Here is a 19,695-nt window from a genome sequence, read left to right on the forward strand (position 1 = left end):
GCCACCTGCCCCAGCCGGCGTGGCCAGCACGGCTCTGCCTCGGTGACGATTTCTCTTCCCCGCTCCCCTTGCCCCTCGTGCACTCCCTGTGCCAGGGGAGCAGTGAGGGCTGGCCGGGGCCAAGTGCAGTATGAGACAGTCCTGGCTGAGTGTCCCCATCGTCCTGCTGCTCCCACCCATCCTGGAAAGGATTGGCATGACTGCAGGAAGGATTTCCAAAGGCAGCAATGCTGTTCCAGTTGCAGTGTTTAACCCTGTGCTGGAGAAAGCTTTAGTGAAAACAGTGTAGGAAGCAATAATGACAAGCTGTTGGATTAGGTGACTAATAGGCATTGTTTAGATCTGGTTTATTCCCTCAGGCTCAACCACATTCCCAAGGGCAGTGTCTGTACACAGCACCCCAGCATGGGGAGTAGAGACCTGCTGGCAAAGCTGCTAATCCCTTTAGGACTTATGATTACTCCTGACTTAAACTGGTTTATAAAAAAGTAATGCTCATTAAAGCCTAGCCTGTTGAGCACTGCGGAGGAGAAATTATGTGCTCTAGAAATCCATCTGAGCCAAGGGGTGTTCCTGCCATCAGAGACCCCTTGAGGGATGGCCCAACCCCTGGGATGTATAGCCCCGTAGGGAGCAGGGCTGTGGGTGGCTGCCCGGTGGTCCCCATGTCACCCAGTGCCCCCAGGGCTGCCAGGTGTCCCTACAGTAGGGCAGCTCTCCCAGAAACTTGCCTGGCCTTGTCCTCAGGCTCCTGGGAATGCTACAGGTTCAAGGAGGGAGGAAATCCGAGAGGCTGTCCCTGCAGGTTGCCAAGGCTGGGTGCAGTGTGCCGAAGGGTTTGGGAGGGAGGGTGGACATCCCAAAGGCCTGGGTTGGCCCTTGCTAAGCTGCTGTTGCATTTGAGCGTTCATGGCCTCCGAAGGAGATGCTTGCCTCTAACTGAACTTATCCCTGCTTAATCTGTTTTCTTTTTCCCACTCTGCTGCTTTTTTGTGTGCTCAGAGGAAGGAGGAATGCACGAATGAGGAATCAGGTATTTACTGGATGCCTGTCTGTGAGATGAAGGGACTTGCCCGGAGTCCCTGTGCTCTGCTGGAAAAACAAACAGAGCCCCAAAGGGAAATAAGTGTCCACTCAGGCTGTCAGACACAGCCCACCTTTCCCTTGAGCCTCTGCCATGAGGGACCTGGGGGGGGAAACAGCTTTGAAATAAAAGCCAAAACTCATCTCTGGTTCAGACCCAAGCACATTCCATACACTGTGGTGCTTGTTGGGTTTTTTAGCACCTGCTGAAAGGACTCTTTCCTTCAGTGGAAAATACTGTTGTAAGCTCTGTTACTGGAAGCTTGTTCCATTAGCCAGGTATAGCACAAGTTTTATTTCAGCTCAGCATTCCACCTTTGGGATGGAACAGCTGTGATCCTTGCAGCAGTCCCCTGTCTGAGCCAGACAGGGAGCAGCAGTGTTTCACACACCTTTAGTGACAGCTTTTTTACATTATTGGCTGCACACAGTATCCTCAGCGCTCTTTGGTGGCTCCATGTCTGTAGCATCTCCTTTCCTTGCCTGTCTTCTTACTAAACTCCACGGCACCAATTTTCAAACTTCTGATTTTACCATCTCTAACACTTTTCCTGTGCTTTGTTAGCAATAAACCAGTCATTTTGTCCTTTTTTTCCTTTCCTTTCCTGAAGGATTCGGGACAGGCCATTCCACTTGTCGTAGAGAGCTGCATCCGCTACATCAACCTGTACGGTGAGTTGGCTCGGGACATCCACAGAGACCTTCTGCCCAGGAACAAAGCCCTTGAGTGAGCAGTGAGGTCCTGCAGAGAGCCTGGGGGTGCCTGCAGCCCCTGCTCCGTGGGCTCAGCTTAGAATTCCAGTCACATTGGCTGCGATGCAGCACTGGATGAGTCGCCAATATTTAGGTCTTATTAGCACATACCCAGGTTACATTGTTTGCTCAGGACACGAGCCCTTTCAGCACCTTGATCTGGGGTTCCTGCTTGGAGAATATGAGCAGCAGTGACTCACATTGGACTGTCCCCACTTGCTCTGAGCCTCTCCAGTGCATAAACTCCTGGGTTCTGCTGTTTTTACCAGCAGCTACTGCCCAGCAGTTCCAAAAATCTCTCCTAAAGTGTTGTTCTCTTCCAGGCCTCCAACAGCAGGGCATCTTCAGAGTCCCTGGCTCCCAGGTGGAAGTCAATGACATCAAGAACTCGTTTGAGAGAGGTGTGTAGCCAGGCTGTGCAGGTACAGCGGGGGGCCGTGTCCGAGCAGGGATCCTTGGTGGGAGCTGGTGTGTGCTGGGTGCATTAGCTGTGGTGTAAGGCCTGTGTAAAGCCCTTTCTGCTATGAGACACGAGGAGGGTTTATCCCCTCTGGGTTTCTCAATGTTGTATCTCTGGCAGTAGCAAACAGTCACCTGAGGAAGGAGTCTGAGAAGTAGGGGTAGGTGCAGAGATCTTTTCCACAGTCATTAAGAACACAAGAGCCATAAAACAGTTTGGGGGATCCTTCTTCCTCCTCAGCAGTTTGCCAGGGAAGGAGGAGCATTCCCACCCTGGTGGCAGTGCTGGCTGTGGAGGTGCCAGTGATTTTGTTGAGAAAATCAAAACCACACTGAAGGTGCCAGGCTGCTGAGACAGGGCAGAGCAATCCTGCTGTCCCCAGTGGAGGGGAACTGTGACAGGGACAGCCCAGGTGGGAAGAGTGGCCTAATGTTAATCCTTGAGCAGCATCAGAAAGATCAGGGTGAAGGTGGCCGGGCCAATGGATAAGGCAGTGGTGGGATTGTCAAAGGCTGGATTTGGAGGATTTGCACATACAGTTTAAGAGGAATCTACATCCCTTGGGCATTGAAAGCCTTTCATAGATCTAAGTCACTACAATGCTGTCTAGAACCATTGGGTCTGTTCCAGAGGCATAATTGCTTCCAGTCAAGCCTGTCCCCTCAGGCTCTCACCCACCGTCCTTCAGACCTGCTCAGCTCTCTGGGCTGGTGCTTTAAATGCAAACTGCACTGGGCTGGAAACCTGAAGGGGAGGCAATCAATAGCATCATCATCCTCAGGAAAGGTTTGAAATCCCACCCTAAACTGGTTTTCAGGAACCACTCAGCATTGCCATTGCATACAAGGAGGGTTTCTGAACCCTGTGAAATTTGAGGGTTCCACTGAGTGAGGAAAAAACCATTTGCTGTGCTAGTCCAGCATGATAGTGATACTGGACATAAAACCTCTTCTCTGGACAGGTGAAGATCCCCTCGCTGATGATCAGAATGAACGGGACATTAACTCAGTGGCTGGAGTCTTGAAGCTGTATTTCCGAGGACTGGAAAACCCCCTCTTTCCTAAGGAAAGGTTTCAAGATTTGATATCTACCATAAGTAAGTACCTGTGACAGCTCTTTGTGGAGAACAGGGTGGGTAAGAGAAGCACTAAGTGGGGGGCAGGCACACCTGAGTCTTGCAAACAGGGGTTTGTGCCGTGAGGAGGGCGGCAGGTGGGCAGTGGGAATTGTTAGGGAAGGACATCAGGAGTGTGTGTTGGCAGTGCTGGCAGGAGGGAGGGGGGAAACATCTCACTGTGGCTCTTTTGAATTCTTCCCAACATCATGAGGATCCCCGGAGCCGTCTCCAAGCTTAGGCCAGGGGGCTGCACGTGCAGCAAGGCCGTGTCCACATCTGAGGGTTGCTCGAGGGGTCATTAATGGTGTGATGGGGTGGCTGCTGTCCTGCTCCTGCTGCCTCAGGTCTGCACAGGGACGGTGGTTCCCGTGCCTGTCACCTCTCCACAGCTGTGGCTCCTGGACCCACCGGGGTTTAGCTGCTTTGGCTCAGTGGCTAAAGATAGTGAGGGTCAGGAACTCCTGGCTACTCGCAGAGCTGCCCCAACCCTGCAGTCTGCAGACCTGGTTGTTCTCCACATGTTTGCTGTATGCATTTGCTGTCCCAAAGAAAACTAGAAAGTGCTTTGGGATGAGCAGATGGAGAAGCTGAGGGGCTTTGGGACTGATGTCAGGGAGAGCCTGGTTGCTTCTTGTTCTGTCCTGAAATCTCTCAGCTCCACATATTCTGCTGCAGGATCAGCTCTCCCAGCTGGGGTGTGCTTCTCTCAGTACCTTGTAGCAATGACATTTATTTATTGGCAAGTTGTGGAAATTATTCCCCTGGGGGGAAGGAAGGAGGCAGAATGAGTCTGATGTTTCAGAAGTGATGGAGGTGCTGCATGCTTTGGCTACAGGGTGACTTTATTTTTCAGGGGAGATGTCGAGGTTGTTTGGGGTTGGGGTGTCTTGGTACGTGGGTGGTTCAGGGGCATTGACTGGGAATGTGTGCTCAAGGCATTTGTTTGGCTTCACTGCTCATGACTCCTTCCCCCCCTTCTGAATGTGCATGCTCATAACTGCTGGGGATCTGGTGATGTCAGGGGAGACAGACGATATCTGGAGGGGACTGGTGCAGGGATGGGCTTGTTCCAGAGGAGAGGAATGTACTCTGGTTTCTCAAGAATGGTTTGTTTATGTAGCAGCTTTAGGAAATTCACTGTTGCTGTTTTGATGTGTAAAACAGCACAGCACACCTGTGAGACAAGCAAAGGAAGCTGGTTCTGCACCAGTTCCAGGCCCTGGACAGGGATTTTCAGCCCGGCTGGTGCTGACTCTGTCTGCCCTTCCCAGGGGGCACAGCCCAGGAGAAGGGGACGGGTCTCCTCTGGTACCAGGACTTGTGCTTGATGATGTGATTGCCTGTGTGCTTGCTTGTGCTTTGGCACTATCCCTAATTAATGCCAATTTGCACAATTTATTAAGCTTTTGGGAGCTTTTTGTTGCAAACAGCATCTGTTAATTTTCCGGATGGTATTCTCTGTCTCTCTCTCTCTTGCTTTATTTTTCTCATTTTAGCAAGAATCTTCCTTTTCCTCATCTTTCTTTTCCTGCTGCTCCTGCAACCTTTTGATTAAGGATAGATTTTCAATGAATTAAAGTGCTTTGTTCCCATTAAGAATCTGGCCTGAAGTGCAGCTGACTTTGTGCCACACAGACATGCACAAACACAGGCTGTGCAGTCAGTGTCCAGACTAAGCAGAGTGAAGAACTCTTCCTTTTGCTCTTGGGGGCCTGAGGGTTTATGTAGAAGCTCCTCAAAGGCACATGGGCAATAAATGGGTCAAAAGGCCCTTTGTCAGCAGAGTCCACACAGGGCTGTGCCCATGTGTACAGTGATGATGGTTATGCTGTTAATTCCCAGGTTACAGCCAGTCAAAATGTTTTGCTCAGTGAGAAAGCAAGTGCCTCAAGAGTTTGTTCCTCTGGGTTTCAGAACATATGCCTGTTGTCATAGGGTTTCATCCAGTTTGTATTTATTTGTTGGGGGTATTTTTAACTAACATCCTCTTTAGTAAAACCAGACTGAAGAAGGAGAGAACCCACCAGGCAGCAGGATAAATCCATTCCTCAAATGGAAAAATCCCCTAAATTAAATATTATAATGCTTTCCATCTTGGTACTGAAGATTTACTGAATTATGAGCAAATGGCAGCCCAGCTACATGATATCAGTGATTTTTATTGTGATCAGCAAATTGCAGTTTGAGCCAGCACAAGCACCTCTGTGTGATCCACCCACTCCAGGAGACTGGTGCTCATCCTCTGCTTTCTGTGCACCAGCAACTGCAGGATTAACTCCACAGAACACACAGATAGCTCAGGGCAGGACAGCCCTGGGTCACTCTCCTTCCCATGGGAGGGAGCAGGTTTCTAACAGCAGCTCTGGGCTCTGTGCATCCCTGTGGAGAGAAGTGAATCCAAAAGTGTTGACTCAGCACTGGTTCAGTTAATCTATTTCCTAGGAATTTCTAATTCCTATTGAAAGCAGTGGGAGACAGGAGTGGAAGGGCTCAGAAGGACCTAATGCATAATCCAGAAGATTCAGATGAATAAAAACCTCATTTAAAAATCTGCCCTAGAAAATCAAGAAGTGTTCCATTTCCAGTGCCACACTGACTCAGGCTTTTGAGGAACGGAAGAGTTGTTGAGGAATGAACTAAATAATGCATAAACACTTATTTTAAAAATAAACCCATGGAAATGTCTTTATTTGCTGTTTATACTGAACCTGAGTGTATGAATTCCCCTGTGGAGCAGCACTGTGCCCCGTTCTCTGCTTGCACCGTAATGCCAAACCTGTGGATCACGTCTGGACACAGGGTGTTGTTTTTCTCACTTAGCGGGCCACTAGATCTGGAACAGGTCCCTCTGGTGCCATGCTGTCTGGTCCTGAGAAGGTTTTTAGGGATGTGCTTTCTGTTCATGTGTTCCAGAAATGGAGAACCCCACTGAGAGAGTGCACCAGATCCAGCAGATCGTTGTCACTCTGCCTCGGGCTGTCATCGTGGTCATGAGATACCTCTTTGCTTTCCTTAACCAGTGAGTCTGTTTGCCTCTTCCACTGAGCTTTTCCTTGCCCTCTCTTTTGTCGGGGTTTCCCTGTCTTTGGGGCACGAGTGCTTTCTGCTGTTGCTGTGGGGAGTTGTATTTGGTTCTTCCCCAGCCCCCTGTGCTCAGGGCAGGGGGACAGCCCGGTGCTGGTGCCTCCCTGGGCAGTGGGGCTGGTGGTGGTTTTGGGGGTGGAACGCTGGCACGGCAGCTCCCTCCCTGTGTGCCCGCAGCCTGTCGCAGTACAGCGATGAGAACATGATGGATCCCTACAACCTGGCCATCTGCTTCGGGCCCACGCTGATGCACATTCCCGACGGGCAGGATCCGGTGTCCTGCCAGGCCCACGTCAATGAGGTCATCAAAACCATCATCATTCACCACGAGGGAATCTTCCCCAGCCACCGAGAGCTGGAAGGGCCTGTCTACGAGAAGTGCATGACTGGAGGGGAGGAGTACTGGTAAGGTTCTCTGCAGGGTTCTTGGATACAAACACCTTCATCGGGTCAAGAGGCTCTTGCACCCCGAGCCGAGCAGTCCCTGCTCATTTGATTTAGTACTATCAGTTAAAACAGGCAGTTTAACCAAGTATTTCTTTTTCTTGTGCTGACTCAGCATTATAAACCTCAGTAAAAATTTCAGGAGAAATTCTTTCCAGTATAAATACTAATATTGATGGAAAAGTCTTTCAGCTCTGGATCAACAGAAGTGTATTCAGAGCAAACCAGAATTTTAGGTCCATTTTATCCAGATATCTCCTAGGCTGGAAATTTTGAGTAAAGACACATAGTACCACCATGATCTGCTGGTTGGATGGAATCCCTCAGCCCGAGGTTAACCTGAACCTTCCAGTTCCCTTTTTTGCTGGAATTCTAATCTCACATTCAGGTCTGGGTTTAACAAAGGAGGATTGATAACACACTTGAACTAATTTCTGTGCAAGTTTTATACATTTCTGAGACCTCACCTTTCCTGACCCTGGTCACCTGCCACCATCCTTCCTCGTGCAGCAGATGATAAGGTGCTAAAGCTCGCTATGAGTGAGCAAATGGGACATTTAACTTGGTGCAAACACTTTGTGTTTGTTTTGCCATATACGAGTAAAGCCATAAGAGCAACAGAGCGTGACGTTCTCGGCTGGAGATCGTGGTGGGTTTGGTGTTCTCAGAGGAAGTTCAGAGATCTGCTGTGATGTAAAGTGACCATCTTGGTCCTATGCAAACTAAAAACACAACTTCCAAGTATCTCTGAGGCCAAAATGTCCCCCAACAAGTTGTGTTTGCAGAGTGCCCTGGGAGCAGGGTCTCACTGGTGTGTGACAGTGCCATGTTCCCTTGCAGTGACAGCCCGCACAGCGAGCCAGGCACCATCGACGAGGGGGACCACGACAACGGGACGGAGCCGCACACCAGCGACGATGGTGAGCAGGGCTGAGCAGGGCCTGGGTCCCTGTCAGCAGAGCTGGGCGTGCAGGGGAGCAGCCTGCAGAGCTGGGAGAGAGCTGGGATGGGCTGACTGCTGGCAGAGCTGAGCAAGGAGTGTCTGTGCTCCTGATCGTGGTGCTGGAGCAGGAGGCAGCGCTTCCCGTGTCCCAGAGGCACCAGTGGTGAGGGGGCAGTCTGGGTGAACCTGCTGGCACTGCTGTGGGGCAGGGAACGCCCAGCCCTGTGGCTCTGTTCCATGGCAGGGTTTCCTGTGTTGGAAGGGCACTGGGGAGCTGAGCACCCTCTGCCTCCCTGGCAGCTGCTGCCTCAGTGCTGTCCTGCCCTGGCAGAGCACATCTGCCCTCAGAGGGCTGCAGGGAGGAGGAAGGGCTCACCTGGCTGGTGGGGCCAGGGGAGCTGGGAATGGCCCAGGGAAGGGCTCAGGGCCTGCTCTCAGCTCCAGGCAGGAGCTGACAGGCCTTGGCAGAGGAAGGTGAAGGAGCTGCTGTGCAGCCAATTTCACCCTTGGGTGACCATGTTAATGGCTCCAGTTGGGGTTTCCGGGTGATTAACTGCGGGTCGAGTGTAGAGTAGAGGAGCAGCTTTATTTTGTGAATTTACATATTCCCTGTCCCCCTTGCCCTGCACACACTCCCTGCTGGGAGCCCAATGTTCTGGCAGGGCTGTGGGAGCCCTCCTGGCTGCCTGCCAGCTCTGTCTCCTCCAGAACATTCCCACTGATGCCTCTGTGGTGCTCCCAGACACTGCCCTCGTGTGGGGGTTGCTCAGGGTGGGGAAGATGAGTCTGCTGAAGCAGCCTGGCCTGTCCCAGGTGGGGCTGGAATGGGCAGGTGTCTGGTGTAGTGTCTCCCGTGTCCTCCTCCAGTGTCCCCTGCTCTGTGTGAGTTTGCATCGGGTCACACCCTGACGGCTGCTGAGCCCGTGGGCAGTGATGGGGCAGAGCAAGTTCCAATGTTTAATGAGAACATGGCAGATCTGGAGGAACTGGGCACGTTTGCCCTGTTTGGCTTTGTCATCACCTGTCTGCCAGTCTCCAGGTGGGGATTAAAATGATTGGTGTCTCAGATCATGAGGGCATGTTAACGCCTGCTGGCTGGCTCTGACAGTGTCAGGGGTGGCACGAGGAGAAGGGGCAGTCAGTGAGGTGGTGCTGCAGATGGGTGCAGAGCAGCTGTGTGGCTGGAGCTGGTATCATCGTTTCCATGGGGATCCCCAAAGGGGCATTAGTTGCTCATCAATAATTCAAGCCAAACTGTCTCCAGGATAAGGAAAGAAAGAGAGGGTAAGCAGGGTTTGGTCATACAGCATCTGACACAGCTTGACGAGATCCCAGGCTGGTGGATAATGGGGTTCTGTAACCAAAGGCAGAAAATAGGAGTGTGGATGAGGATGCCATATGCACACAGGGAGATTCCAACTGCTCCCCATCTGGTTGTAGCTGTTTGTAACTGCTGGTAGTTTGTGAGTCTGTGAGAGATCCCAGGAAGGCTAGAACAACAAGAAGAATTGATCAGTCTGAAAATAAGGTTTGTGCTCAGTATGAGATGCTCTGGGGATGCTGGGGGGCAGCAGCACTGCTGCTCTGCTGAGATGGCTCTCTAGGGTTTATCTTCCCTGGTGAGGGCTGAGCTGAGGTGTTCTCTTGCTGTGCCTCTCTCCTGTGCAGAGGTGGAGCAGATTGAAGCTATAGCCAAGTTTGACTACATTGGACGATCTCCACGGGAGCTCTCCTTCAAGAAAGGGGCCTCACTCCTGCTGTACCATCGGGCATCAGAAGACTGGTGGGAAGGAAGACACAACGGGGTGGATGGGCTCATCCCCCACCAGTACATCGTGGTGCAAGACATGTGAGTAAAGTGGTAAGGGTTGATCCAGGGTGTTAAAATCATGTACCTGCACAAGCTCCACTTCAGCCACCTAAAATAATGAGTCTGGTTTTCCAAGGTTTAATGACTTCACTGAGAAATCTGAGCCTATTCACATCTCCGTGTATTGGCTCTGATTGTTCCTCTTTGAGGCTGATAAAGCCAAGCATTAAACACTGTACCTCAGTGTGCCTGGACCCCATCTCTCACTGGCTCCCCAGAGTGGTGTGACCCAGGCTTACCACTGGCCTTTCCCTTGTGAGTGTTGACCTGGATTGTTCCGTGCCCACCTGGCCTGGGAGCAGATCCCAGGGCCCTTTGCAGGTGCTGCTTCTCTTACAAGTGCTGTACCTGGAGTCATTACAATGGCAGCCACAGCACAGGAGATGTGGAGACAGGATGGCAGCTGTTTCCAAGCTCCCAATGAAGTGATAGCCTTGGTCCAGCCCTTTGTTGCCAAAGTCTGGAGCTGCTGGAATGGGGATGTTCAGATCTGTGTGGCAGCTGGGCTCTGGCTCTCCCAGGGACATAGCCCTGTCACTGATGGGATCTCCTTGCTCTAGGGATGACGCGTTCTCCGACAGCCTGAGCCAGAAGGCAGACAGCGAGGCGAGCAGTGGGCCACTGCTTGATGATAAAGCCTCCTCCAAGAACGACATCCAGTCTCCAACGGATCATATCATGGACTATGGCTTCGGGGGAGTGATGGGCAGGTAGGGAAACTCATTTTCCTGTGAGCATGGAGTTGGTCACCATCAAATGTGGGGACAGTCAGTGTGTGGGGTGGGGCAGAATGGAAGGGAACGGTCCAGTAAGCACTGAGGGGTAACATGAGCATGGAGGGGGTTTCATGTGCATTGATAATGGGGATTTAACATATACAGAGGCTGCAATGGGGCTCTGAGCAGCCTGGTCCAGGGGGAGGTGTCCCTGCCCATGGTAGGGGGTTGGAACAAGATAATTCTTAAGGTCCCAGCCAAAAACATTCTGGGATTCTGTGATTCAGTGCTGTCACTTTCTTGGTGCTGACTGAAGTGTCTGTCTTCCCTCTTGCCTGGGTCTTCTGGAGCTGAAAGGCTCGAGTTTGGTCTGAGCCGAACTCAGAGCTGAGCGATTGCAGCCCATAGCCAGCTGTGCTGGGGCTGACAGGTAGTGACCTGAGGTGCTGGATTCTTTGCAGGGTGAGGTTGAGGTCTGACGGCGCAGCCATCCCTCGGCGCCGCAGCGGGGGAGACACCCACAGCCCGCCCCGAGGGATGGGGCCTGGCATAGACACCCCTCCTCGAGCAGCAGCCTGCCCCAGCAGCCCCCACAAGATCCCCCTCAACAGGGGCAGGATCGAGAGTCCTGAGAAGCGCAGGATGGCAACGTTTGGCAGCGCGGGCAGCATCAATTTTCCAGACAGGAAGGCCCTGGCTGATGGCCACCCCCTGAGATCAACCTGTGGGTCCACCCGGCACAGCAGCCTTGGAGACCAGAAATCTCTGGAAGCAGAAGCTCTTGCTGAGGTAAGTGTTGGGAAGGGACCAAGAGACTAAAGGGGAGGTCACTGGGGAGTGCTCAGAGCCCCTTCACTTCAGACACTCAGTGCTGCCGTGGTGTAAAGGTTAAAATGAGCAGCCAACAGCTTGTCTGCTGCCCAGCTGTATCTGTTGGTGTAATGGAAGATACTGCTCCTTATACAATCCTGGTGTCTGCCCAACAGTAGGCAAAAATGTTGGATCCACCACCAAAAGGCACTGGCAGCTCCTGCCTCTGCAGGGAGGGAAATGCTTTATCTCATAAGGAGCGCAGGGGGGAAACTGGATTTGTCGAATCAGTTTGACTGGACTGATGATCACTGGGGAAAGGTGCTGCAGTTCTGTATTGGCTCTTTGTTGCTGTGACCTCAGAATGTGAGTTTGAGCCCAGTGTGGTGCCTCCATCCATGTGGTGCCATTGGTGTCACATTAGGCCATCAGATCCATGGGGCTCCTTTAATTCTTGTGACCCCAATGTAGCTCCAGGTCCCTCTCTCTGCTGCTGGCAGGAGGCCCCAGCTAGGAATCAGTCAGGTTATTGTGAACCTGTTCACATCCCAGAGAATGGATCTTTCAGAGAACTGGCTGTGGAATTCTCTAGCACTTCAGAGACCACCTTTTTCAGGCACAGTCCCCCCCATTGTGTCTGAGCAGCCGTGACTGGGGCTCAGGGGCTGGAAACCTGTGGACAGGCTGTTCAGTGCCCCCAGTCCCAGCAGTTTGGTTCATGTCAGGAACAGCAGCTGTGGGATGGTGGATGATGCCCAGGTGGAGTGGACGGCTGCTGGGAAGCCAGAGGAGAGCGGGTCATGCTGTAGCACAGTGCTGACATCCCTTTGGCATTCACAGGACATCGAGAAGACCATGAGCACGGCACTGAACGAGCTGCGGGAGCTGGAGAGGCAGAACACGGCCAAGCAGGCCCCCGACGTGGTCCTGGACACGCTGGAGCCCATGAAGAACCCCCCAATGGGCGCCGCCAACTCGGAGCCGGCCAGCCCCCTGCACACCATCCTGATCCGGGACCCCGACGCGGCCATGCGGCGCAGCAGCAGCTCCACCACCGAGATGATGACCACCTTCAAGCCGGCGCTGTCGGCCCGGCTGGCCGGGGCGCAGCTGCGGCCGCCGCCCATGCGGCCGGTGCGGCCGGTGGTGCAGCACCGCTCCAGCAGCAGCAGCAGCTCGGGGGTGGGCAGCCCTGCTGTCACCCCACCGAGAAGCTCTTCCCCAGCGGCCTCGCGGATAAATCGGGCACCATGTAGGCTGGGGCGCGGGGACCGCAGCGGGAGAGCTGGGGCCCGGATGGCGGGAGCGGGGCCCGACACGGCAAAGCCTCTCTGGGCCGAGCCGGGGGTCAGAGCCCTGCTGGGGGGAGCCTCTCCAAAAGGGAACACATGCATAGCTGGGCCTGGTGCTGTACATACGTGTGTGTGTGTATATGTACATATGTGTGCACACACCCTCTCCATGCAGAAACACTTCCCGAGCTTGCAGTCCTACAGCAGGAGGAGACAGCGGGTCTGCGTGTCAGCACTGGAGAACACATGCTCTCTGTAGGAGTATATATTAAAAACAAAGTGTACAGAATTCAGTGACTTTTTAAAACAGTAGATTTACCTCAGAAACTGGCTCTGAAATGTCCTCTCTGGAGATGGTGGGTTGGGCTGGGTTTCCCAGACTCTGTGCACGTGTGGAGGCCCACACCGCAGCAGCCATGTGTCGAGCAATACAAGGCCATCCTGGAATTTAGTTTCTGCACCTCTTGGCATTTAAAAAAAAAGGGATGGGGATACAGCGGGGTCTGTTCACTGCTGGGTTGTAGAGAAGAGTTGGAAATCCATAAATGATGGTGTGTGTCCAGCCAGCTGGAGTCTGTTCAGTCCTGAATCCTGAGACGTCTTTGTGTGCCTGTGATGCCCCGGGCAGCAGGGACAGAGTGAGCTGTGTGCCGTGAGTGGGGACAGAGCAAGGTGTGCACCATCACCTTCACACAGGAGGAGGATGCTGTGCTGCACTGGGGCCATGGAACGCTGCTTTTCTGGAAGGTTTCAGAGTGAACAAGGACTGGTGACAAACCTGTGGTAAAGTATGGAGTAACTTACACAGTTTGGAGATCCTTCATCTCCCCTTCCCCGCACACTTTTCTTTTTTTTTTTTTTAATTAATAAGAAGACAACCCAATGGTCTCTCGACAGTCAGGTGTAAGCAGTGAGGAGGCTTTGGCACCACCACGTTCCTCGGTGTGAAGCTGCCCAGCGGCACAGGGGGGTCTCAGTTCAGAGTGTGTCATCCTGCATGAGAAGCATGAGCCATATTTGACCGTGTCAAATGCAGAACCGATCTGATGGGTGACACTTTGCACTTTCTGTACTGTACCATATAATACAACTGTTTGAGTTATGCAAAGGAATCTACATTTTGTTTTACCCAGAGAAAAAATATGCAGAAAGCTGGGGATTGCATGGTCCTTTCTGATAATCCAGACTCCGCTCTAAGCGCTGAATCCAAGACGCTCTGTGCTTCTCCTGCAGCTTTTCCTTGTACAGATTTCCATGCAATGCCCCATGGTTTGATTTGGCACTTCCCCATGGTCATGTACTAATGGCTCCTTAACATCCATCCTTCTTCCCCGCTATCTCTGACCCTGCTGCTCTGTCTGTGCCTGGGCAAAGATGCCCACGAACCCTCCTGCCTCACCCAGCAGCCACCTGCCCCTGCCCGGGCCTTTGCTTTGTCTCCCCTTCATCTTCCTCACCTCTCCAGCACCACTGTGGACCCCAGCTCTGCAGGAGGAGCAGCTTGACTTCCAGAAGGTGGTGGAGGCACCGGCCAGGGCAGCAGAGCCCACTGGTCCTGCTAGGGCTTGTCCTCAGCCTGGGAGCTCACCCTCATGTGAGGCCGCCTGCACCTCCATATGTGCCCTTCTCCACCTGCCCCTCCACGCCTGCACTTCCATATCCATACCTGCACACCTGAACCTCCATATCTGTACCTCCATGCCTGCACTTCCATGTCCATACCTCCCCACCTGAACCTCCATATCTGCCCCTCCACGCCTGTGCCTCCACGCACCAGGCACGGAGCGGGGTCACAGACCCGTCAGGACTGGCTGGTGCCTGTCCCTGTCCCGTGCCCAGCGCACGTGTCCCCTTGCCCCCTGCTCTGCCAGCCCTGTATATATTGCCCTACTTGCTTAACTGCTGGAAAGTAACTGTTAACCTGTAAACTGTAAAAAATAGGCTAAGATTAGATAAAAGCCAATGCCACTCACCAAATCTTTGCACTTAGTAGGTAGCTTGATGTAAAAATAAACCCAGTAATAATAATAGTAACCCTGAAGGGAAGCGAAGCCGCCGGCGCCCCTCGCAGAGCCTGGGGGGAGCAGCTCTGCCCGTGTCCCTCCCTGTCACCTTGGCAGGGACTACGGTGTGTGTGTGCTTGTCTGTGAACGTCCTTGGCGTTTGTAATGACCACAGTTGGTTCATGTTGGTGTTTATTTCTCCATCATCCCCCTTTCCTGGCGCAGGCCCCGGCCCAGCGCAGTGGCAGCAGATGTTCCACCAGGCTGGGCTGCTCAGGGCCGTGTGCTGGGAAGGGAAGGACCCATTTGGCACGAGCGCTGTGTATCTGTTGCCAGTAATTATTATTTTTGTTTCCGTTTAGTTCCTGGAGAACATTCATTTTGCCAGTTTCCTTTTTTTTAATATTATTTGCAAGATGACTTGAGAGCAAACCTGTGTTCACTAGGGGTTTTATTTCCTTCCTTCTTACTTTTGGAGATACGGTACAAGTTCCAGTGTCTTTCTATTAAATTATTGCCTTTTGTTTTCCTTTGTTTTGTTTTGTTGTGGGTTTTTAATACAATTGTTTTCTTATCTTTAAGTGCCTTTTTGAGCACCAGAACAAACAGTTGGAGTTCAGGCCTGGGAACTGTACACACATGGGTTCGTCTGGGCAGTTGTGTTGTGCTGGGGGCGATTGCTTTTAAAGTCCTTCCATTTTTCTGTTTGATGAAAAGGGAACCAAGACTTTTTGTTGGAGAATAAACTCCCCCTTTGTAATACAGTATTCCAAGTGTAGTTTTAACTACTGTAAATTTAAGGGAAGAAATGTATTTTTCTGTAAGCGAACTTGGCACAAAATTGAGCCACGTACATTGTAGGAGCATCATAACTGGAACCTGCTCATGGTTTGTGAGTAACCAACCCTGACCCTCGGTACCGCCCCGAGGGCACAGACTGCATGTGGGCCTCAGAGTTCACAGAGTTTCCCTGTGCCAGCCCAGGGCCGGGAGCGGGGTGGGGTGTGCTCCTGCCCCCCTGCAGCACCGCGGGCGAGGGGCCGCGCAGCCCCCGGGACCCCCAGCCCTGAGGGGGGCGGCTGTTCCTCTGCTGTGCAGAGCGAGCGCCAACCTTGGCCCGGCTCCCTCGGCCCTGCCCCGTCCATCCCGTGTGCCGGGGCAGTTTGGCCCTCGCCTGCCCTCACCAGGGCCTGGCATGGCCTGTGATGGTGCTGACCAAGTGTGATGGTACCGCAGCAGCCCCTTCCCTGTACGGACCCTCAGCGGCGCGCGCGGTGCCGGGGCGGCGATGACAGTGCACTTTGTTCCTTAGGCTGAAGTCCCCTGGTAGGTCGTTTTTGTAACCCCGGGTGTGTCATTTAACTAGCGGTGTTGTGGTTCTCGGGGGCGGCAGTAGATGTCCCGAGTCTGATGTGCTTCGCGTGGCTGGGCCGTGAGCTGTGGTGGGGACGGGGTTGGTTACGCCGGGCAGCCGTGGGAGACTGTGGCTGCTGCCCCTTGTACCGGTCATCCTCCTCCTCCCCGGTGTTGTCTCTGTAACGTATGGTGAGATGCCGTCAGCTAGAGTGTCTGAGTGGGTCCTTGTGTGTGCTGGTGATGCCATGTAGATGAAGCAACTGGTTGGGTGTGGACTCATCCCGTTGAATAAACTGCTTAACTTTTCTCAAAAACGCTGTCTGTGATTTGCTGCCTCTTGCCTGTGCCTCTTGCCCAGCCCTCATCCCACAGCCCTGGCCAGCGGTGTTGGCCAGGGTGTCCTCCAGAGGCCTGTGCCACAGCCCATAGTCCCTCCTGTGCTGGCAGGCAGCCGTGGTACCAGTGGCCACATCTCTGCTGATCCTGTAGCTGCTCCCCATGCCCATGGATGCTCACCAGCTGACTTTGTGTGTCCTGCTGCGTGTGTTTGGATGGGCCACCCCGAGCTCAGATGGGCTCTTTCTTCTCAGCCCTGGGCCTATGGTGCAAACATGCAGGGGAGAGGGACGTAGGCCAATAGAAAACCCACCCACCAACTCCAAGGGGTGAGAATTTGCCTATTTCCATTAGCATGGCCAGACCTGTGCTGGTCTGTGCTAGCCGAGAAATGTCCCCCTGTGTTGGGAACCCCCTGCCCTGGCACTGGGGACACATCACACAGGTCTGGGAAGGGGACCATGCCCACAATACACAAGTGATGTCAGACAAAAGTAGATGTAAAAATGAACTTAAAGGCAATTTAGTGCTCACTCCGTGCCAAATGAGACAAGAGCAATGACCTCCCAAAAGGGAGGACTGAGCAGCTTGGTAGCAATTGGTCCCCAATGGGAACCCCAGCCCTTGGGACAGCCCACCTTGGGTTTTATAGAATCAACTGGAGCCAGGTCAGTGACATGAGAACTGCAGCGAGCACAGGACATCGTCCATCACAGCCCACTCCATGCTGGCTCAGCCCCGCAGTGTGTCTGGTGTCCTGCAGGGAGGTGCCCAGGTGGCACAGCCCTGCCCAGCCCTGCCAGCCCCTATCATCACTGTCTGGTCACCACGCCAGTCACCCCTCAGCCAGGCTCTGCTGCACTGCAGCTCTAACCCGGGTCATCACCAGATACAGTAAAGCAACACTTGAACAGCTTTCTGATGCACCTGCACTGCTGGGTCAATCAAGGGTCTATCCTGCATCCAAATCAGTCTGTGCTGGAATCCCTCTTGAGTTGGGAAGGTCCCCACAGCAATGCTGGCACTTAATGAGCCAAATGAAGCCTTTGCCTGAGAGTAAATGTCACTGTTATCAGTAAATTGACAACTGATTTCCAAATAAAAGTCCCTGTTCTCCAGTACTCCTAATCCAGGCTCATGTGAAGCTGTTCATCCTCCCTTTGATGAGGCTTTTAGTGCCACAACTGGGGTAGTAAATGGGCCCTGTGTCCTTTCCCTCCATCCATCCATCCCCGAGGTGGGGCTGCTGCAAACACAGGTGGCAACGCTCGAGCAGAGGTTTGTGTGGGCCAGGAGCCGGGGGAGGATTGGCTCAGCCGCAGGTGGGGCTTGACCTGCATCACCCCTCCTTAAATTCGGTTAATGAGCCCAGTGCCGGGTGTGCTCTAGGTTGCCAGTCCCATCGTGGTCCGTACCCCTCACCCGCCCTCTCCCCAACAGCCGGACGCGCCCAGAGAGCCGCCGGCCTGTTGCTGCCACAGCCCGGTGCCCCCTGAAGGGGGGCCCGGGCCGGGAGACTCCTGGGCACGGTCCTGCGGGAGAGCTGGGGGGGATTCCAGCGGGTCCGCGGGCAGCAGCGGCGTGTGGAGGGACGGGGCCCTGAGCGGACTCTCGAGCACGTCAGGTGTGTGCCAGGTACGTGCCAGTACGTGGCCAGGATACGCTGCCAGCGTACGTGCAGGTACGTGCCAGGTGTGTGCCACGGTGTTGCAGGTTGTCCAGTGTTGCCTGCCAGGTGTATGCCAGGTGTGTGCCAGGTACGTGCCATGTACTTGCAGGTCTGTGCCAGGTTTAGTGCCAGGTGCCTGTGCCAGGTGTTGCCAGTAACGTCCAGTACAGTGCCAGGTACGTAGCCATGTACGTGCCCAGGTACTGCCGGGCGTGCCGGCGACTCCTCAGTGTCCTCTCCCGTGCGGGCCCGGGGGGCCCGCCCGGTCCCCCTGCCGTTGTCCGCCCGGCGCCGCCAGGGCAGCAGGCGCCCCGGACGCGCCAGAGCGGCGGGGGAGACCGACCCTGGGGGGGGAGCCAGCCCTGAGGGGACCGGACCGAACCCCATCCCTGAGGGGACGATCCGACCCATCCCTGAGGGACCGACCGGACCCCATCCCTTGAGGGACGACCGACCCCATCCCTGAGGGGACCGACCGACCCATCCCTGAGGGGACCGGACGACACCCCATCCCTGAGGGCGACCGGACCGACCCCATCCCTGAGGGACCGACCGACTCCCATCCCGGAGGGGACCGGACGACCCCATCCCTGACGGGACCGGACCGACCCCATCCCTGGACGGGAACCGGACCGACCACCATCCATGACGGGACCGGACCGACCCATACCCTGACGCGACCGACCTCCCCGCACGACCACCCCCCGACCGCACCGACATCCCCCCCAGGCCCGACCCTCCCCTGTTCCGGACCGACCCCCTCGGGATCGCCCCGACCCCTCCCGGGGCCGCCCGTCCTGGCCCGTCCCGGCCGCTCCCCCCGCCCCGCTCGGTAATCATTAACTCTGGGCATAAACAACGCACTGAGTTGTTTATTCATTAATTTCCACGGGCCGAATGCAGCATTTGCATTATAAGTCGCTTTCCACGCTGCCGCTCGGTGACACGTGTGTTGGGTTCCCTCGGAAGCCAGAAATACCGGTGAGCTTTGGAAGCACGTCCCGGTGCGGCTCGTGGGAACGATCCGGGGAAGCATGTTCCAGGTGTGGTTTAGGTGTGCTGTACTTGTGTTCTTGGTGTATTCCAGGGATGTTCCAGGCCAGCCCTGCTCTCCTCTGGTGAAGAGGAATAGCACAGCACTTGCTTTTGACTCTGTGGGTGCTCCTGGACCGATGGGGCTCCGGAGCGTGGCAGTGCTGGAGTTTGGCAGTGCCTGGCTTTGCCTCTGCCTCGCCAGGACCTCATTTAACTCTAGACCCCCCTAAGGTGCTGAAATGAACCCTCAGCCTCCTCCACTCATCCCCGTGGTAACTGACTGCCAAGGAATGCTCTGAGGGTGATTCACCTTTGATTTAGGTGGGTCCAGCAACTGAATACTTGGATGGATCCAAGAGCCACGCACTGTATGTGCTCCAAGGGGCACCTAAGGGCATTCTGGCACTTGTCACACTCGTGGCTAATGAATGAAAAAATGAGATAGAAATGAAATGTGAAGGAAACGATGCAGAATTTAGTGATTAATGCTTTGAACCTGGACTTGAAGTGCAGCAAGAGCTCTCAATCCTGCTGACTGAATTAAATAATCCAAATTACTAATACATTTTAGTATTTTTTTTTCCTATGAAAAGACATTAAAGTGCTTTTAGGAAATGAGGTAAAGATTTTCCATCCATGTTTAAAACTAAAACAGAACACTGCTGTGGGTGCCCAGAGCCTGCAGTGAGCTCATGGCACAGGCTGTGCACGGCCACCCATCTCT

The 19,695-nt window shown here is 53.9% G+C and overlaps 1 protein-coding gene across 1 annotated transcript; it reads left to right on the plus strand.

Moving 5' to 3' along the window:
• The first annotated feature begins 838 nt into the window (after window positions 1-838).
• Window positions 839-16,245, plus strand: LOC103759895 (SLIT-ROBO Rho GTPase-activating protein 3). The gene is made up of 11 exons (XM_025894678.2): window positions 839-1,033; window positions 1,695-1,755; window positions 2,160-2,237; window positions 3,258-3,392; window positions 6,327-6,432; window positions 6,675-6,902; window positions 7,782-7,861; window positions 9,553-9,733; window positions 10,315-10,464; window positions 10,932-11,259; window positions 12,121-16,245. Exons 1-11 carry the CDS (start codon window positions 1,022-1,024, stop codon window positions 12,829-12,831), a joined length of 2,070 nt encoding a protein of 689 aa, XP_025750463.2. The 5' UTR covers window positions 839-1,021; the 3' UTR covers window positions 12,832-16,245.
• Window positions 16,246-19,695: the final 3,450 nt, after the last annotated feature.

This window comes from Manacus vitellinus, unplaced genomic scaffold (genome assembly GCF_001715985.3).
Source record: "Manacus vitellinus isolate BGI_N305 unplaced genomic scaffold, ASM171598v3 scaffold_14_pilon, whole genome shotgun sequence".
Classification (NCBI taxonomy): domain Eukaryota; kingdom Metazoa; phylum Chordata; class Aves; order Passeriformes; family Pipridae; genus Manacus; species Manacus vitellinus.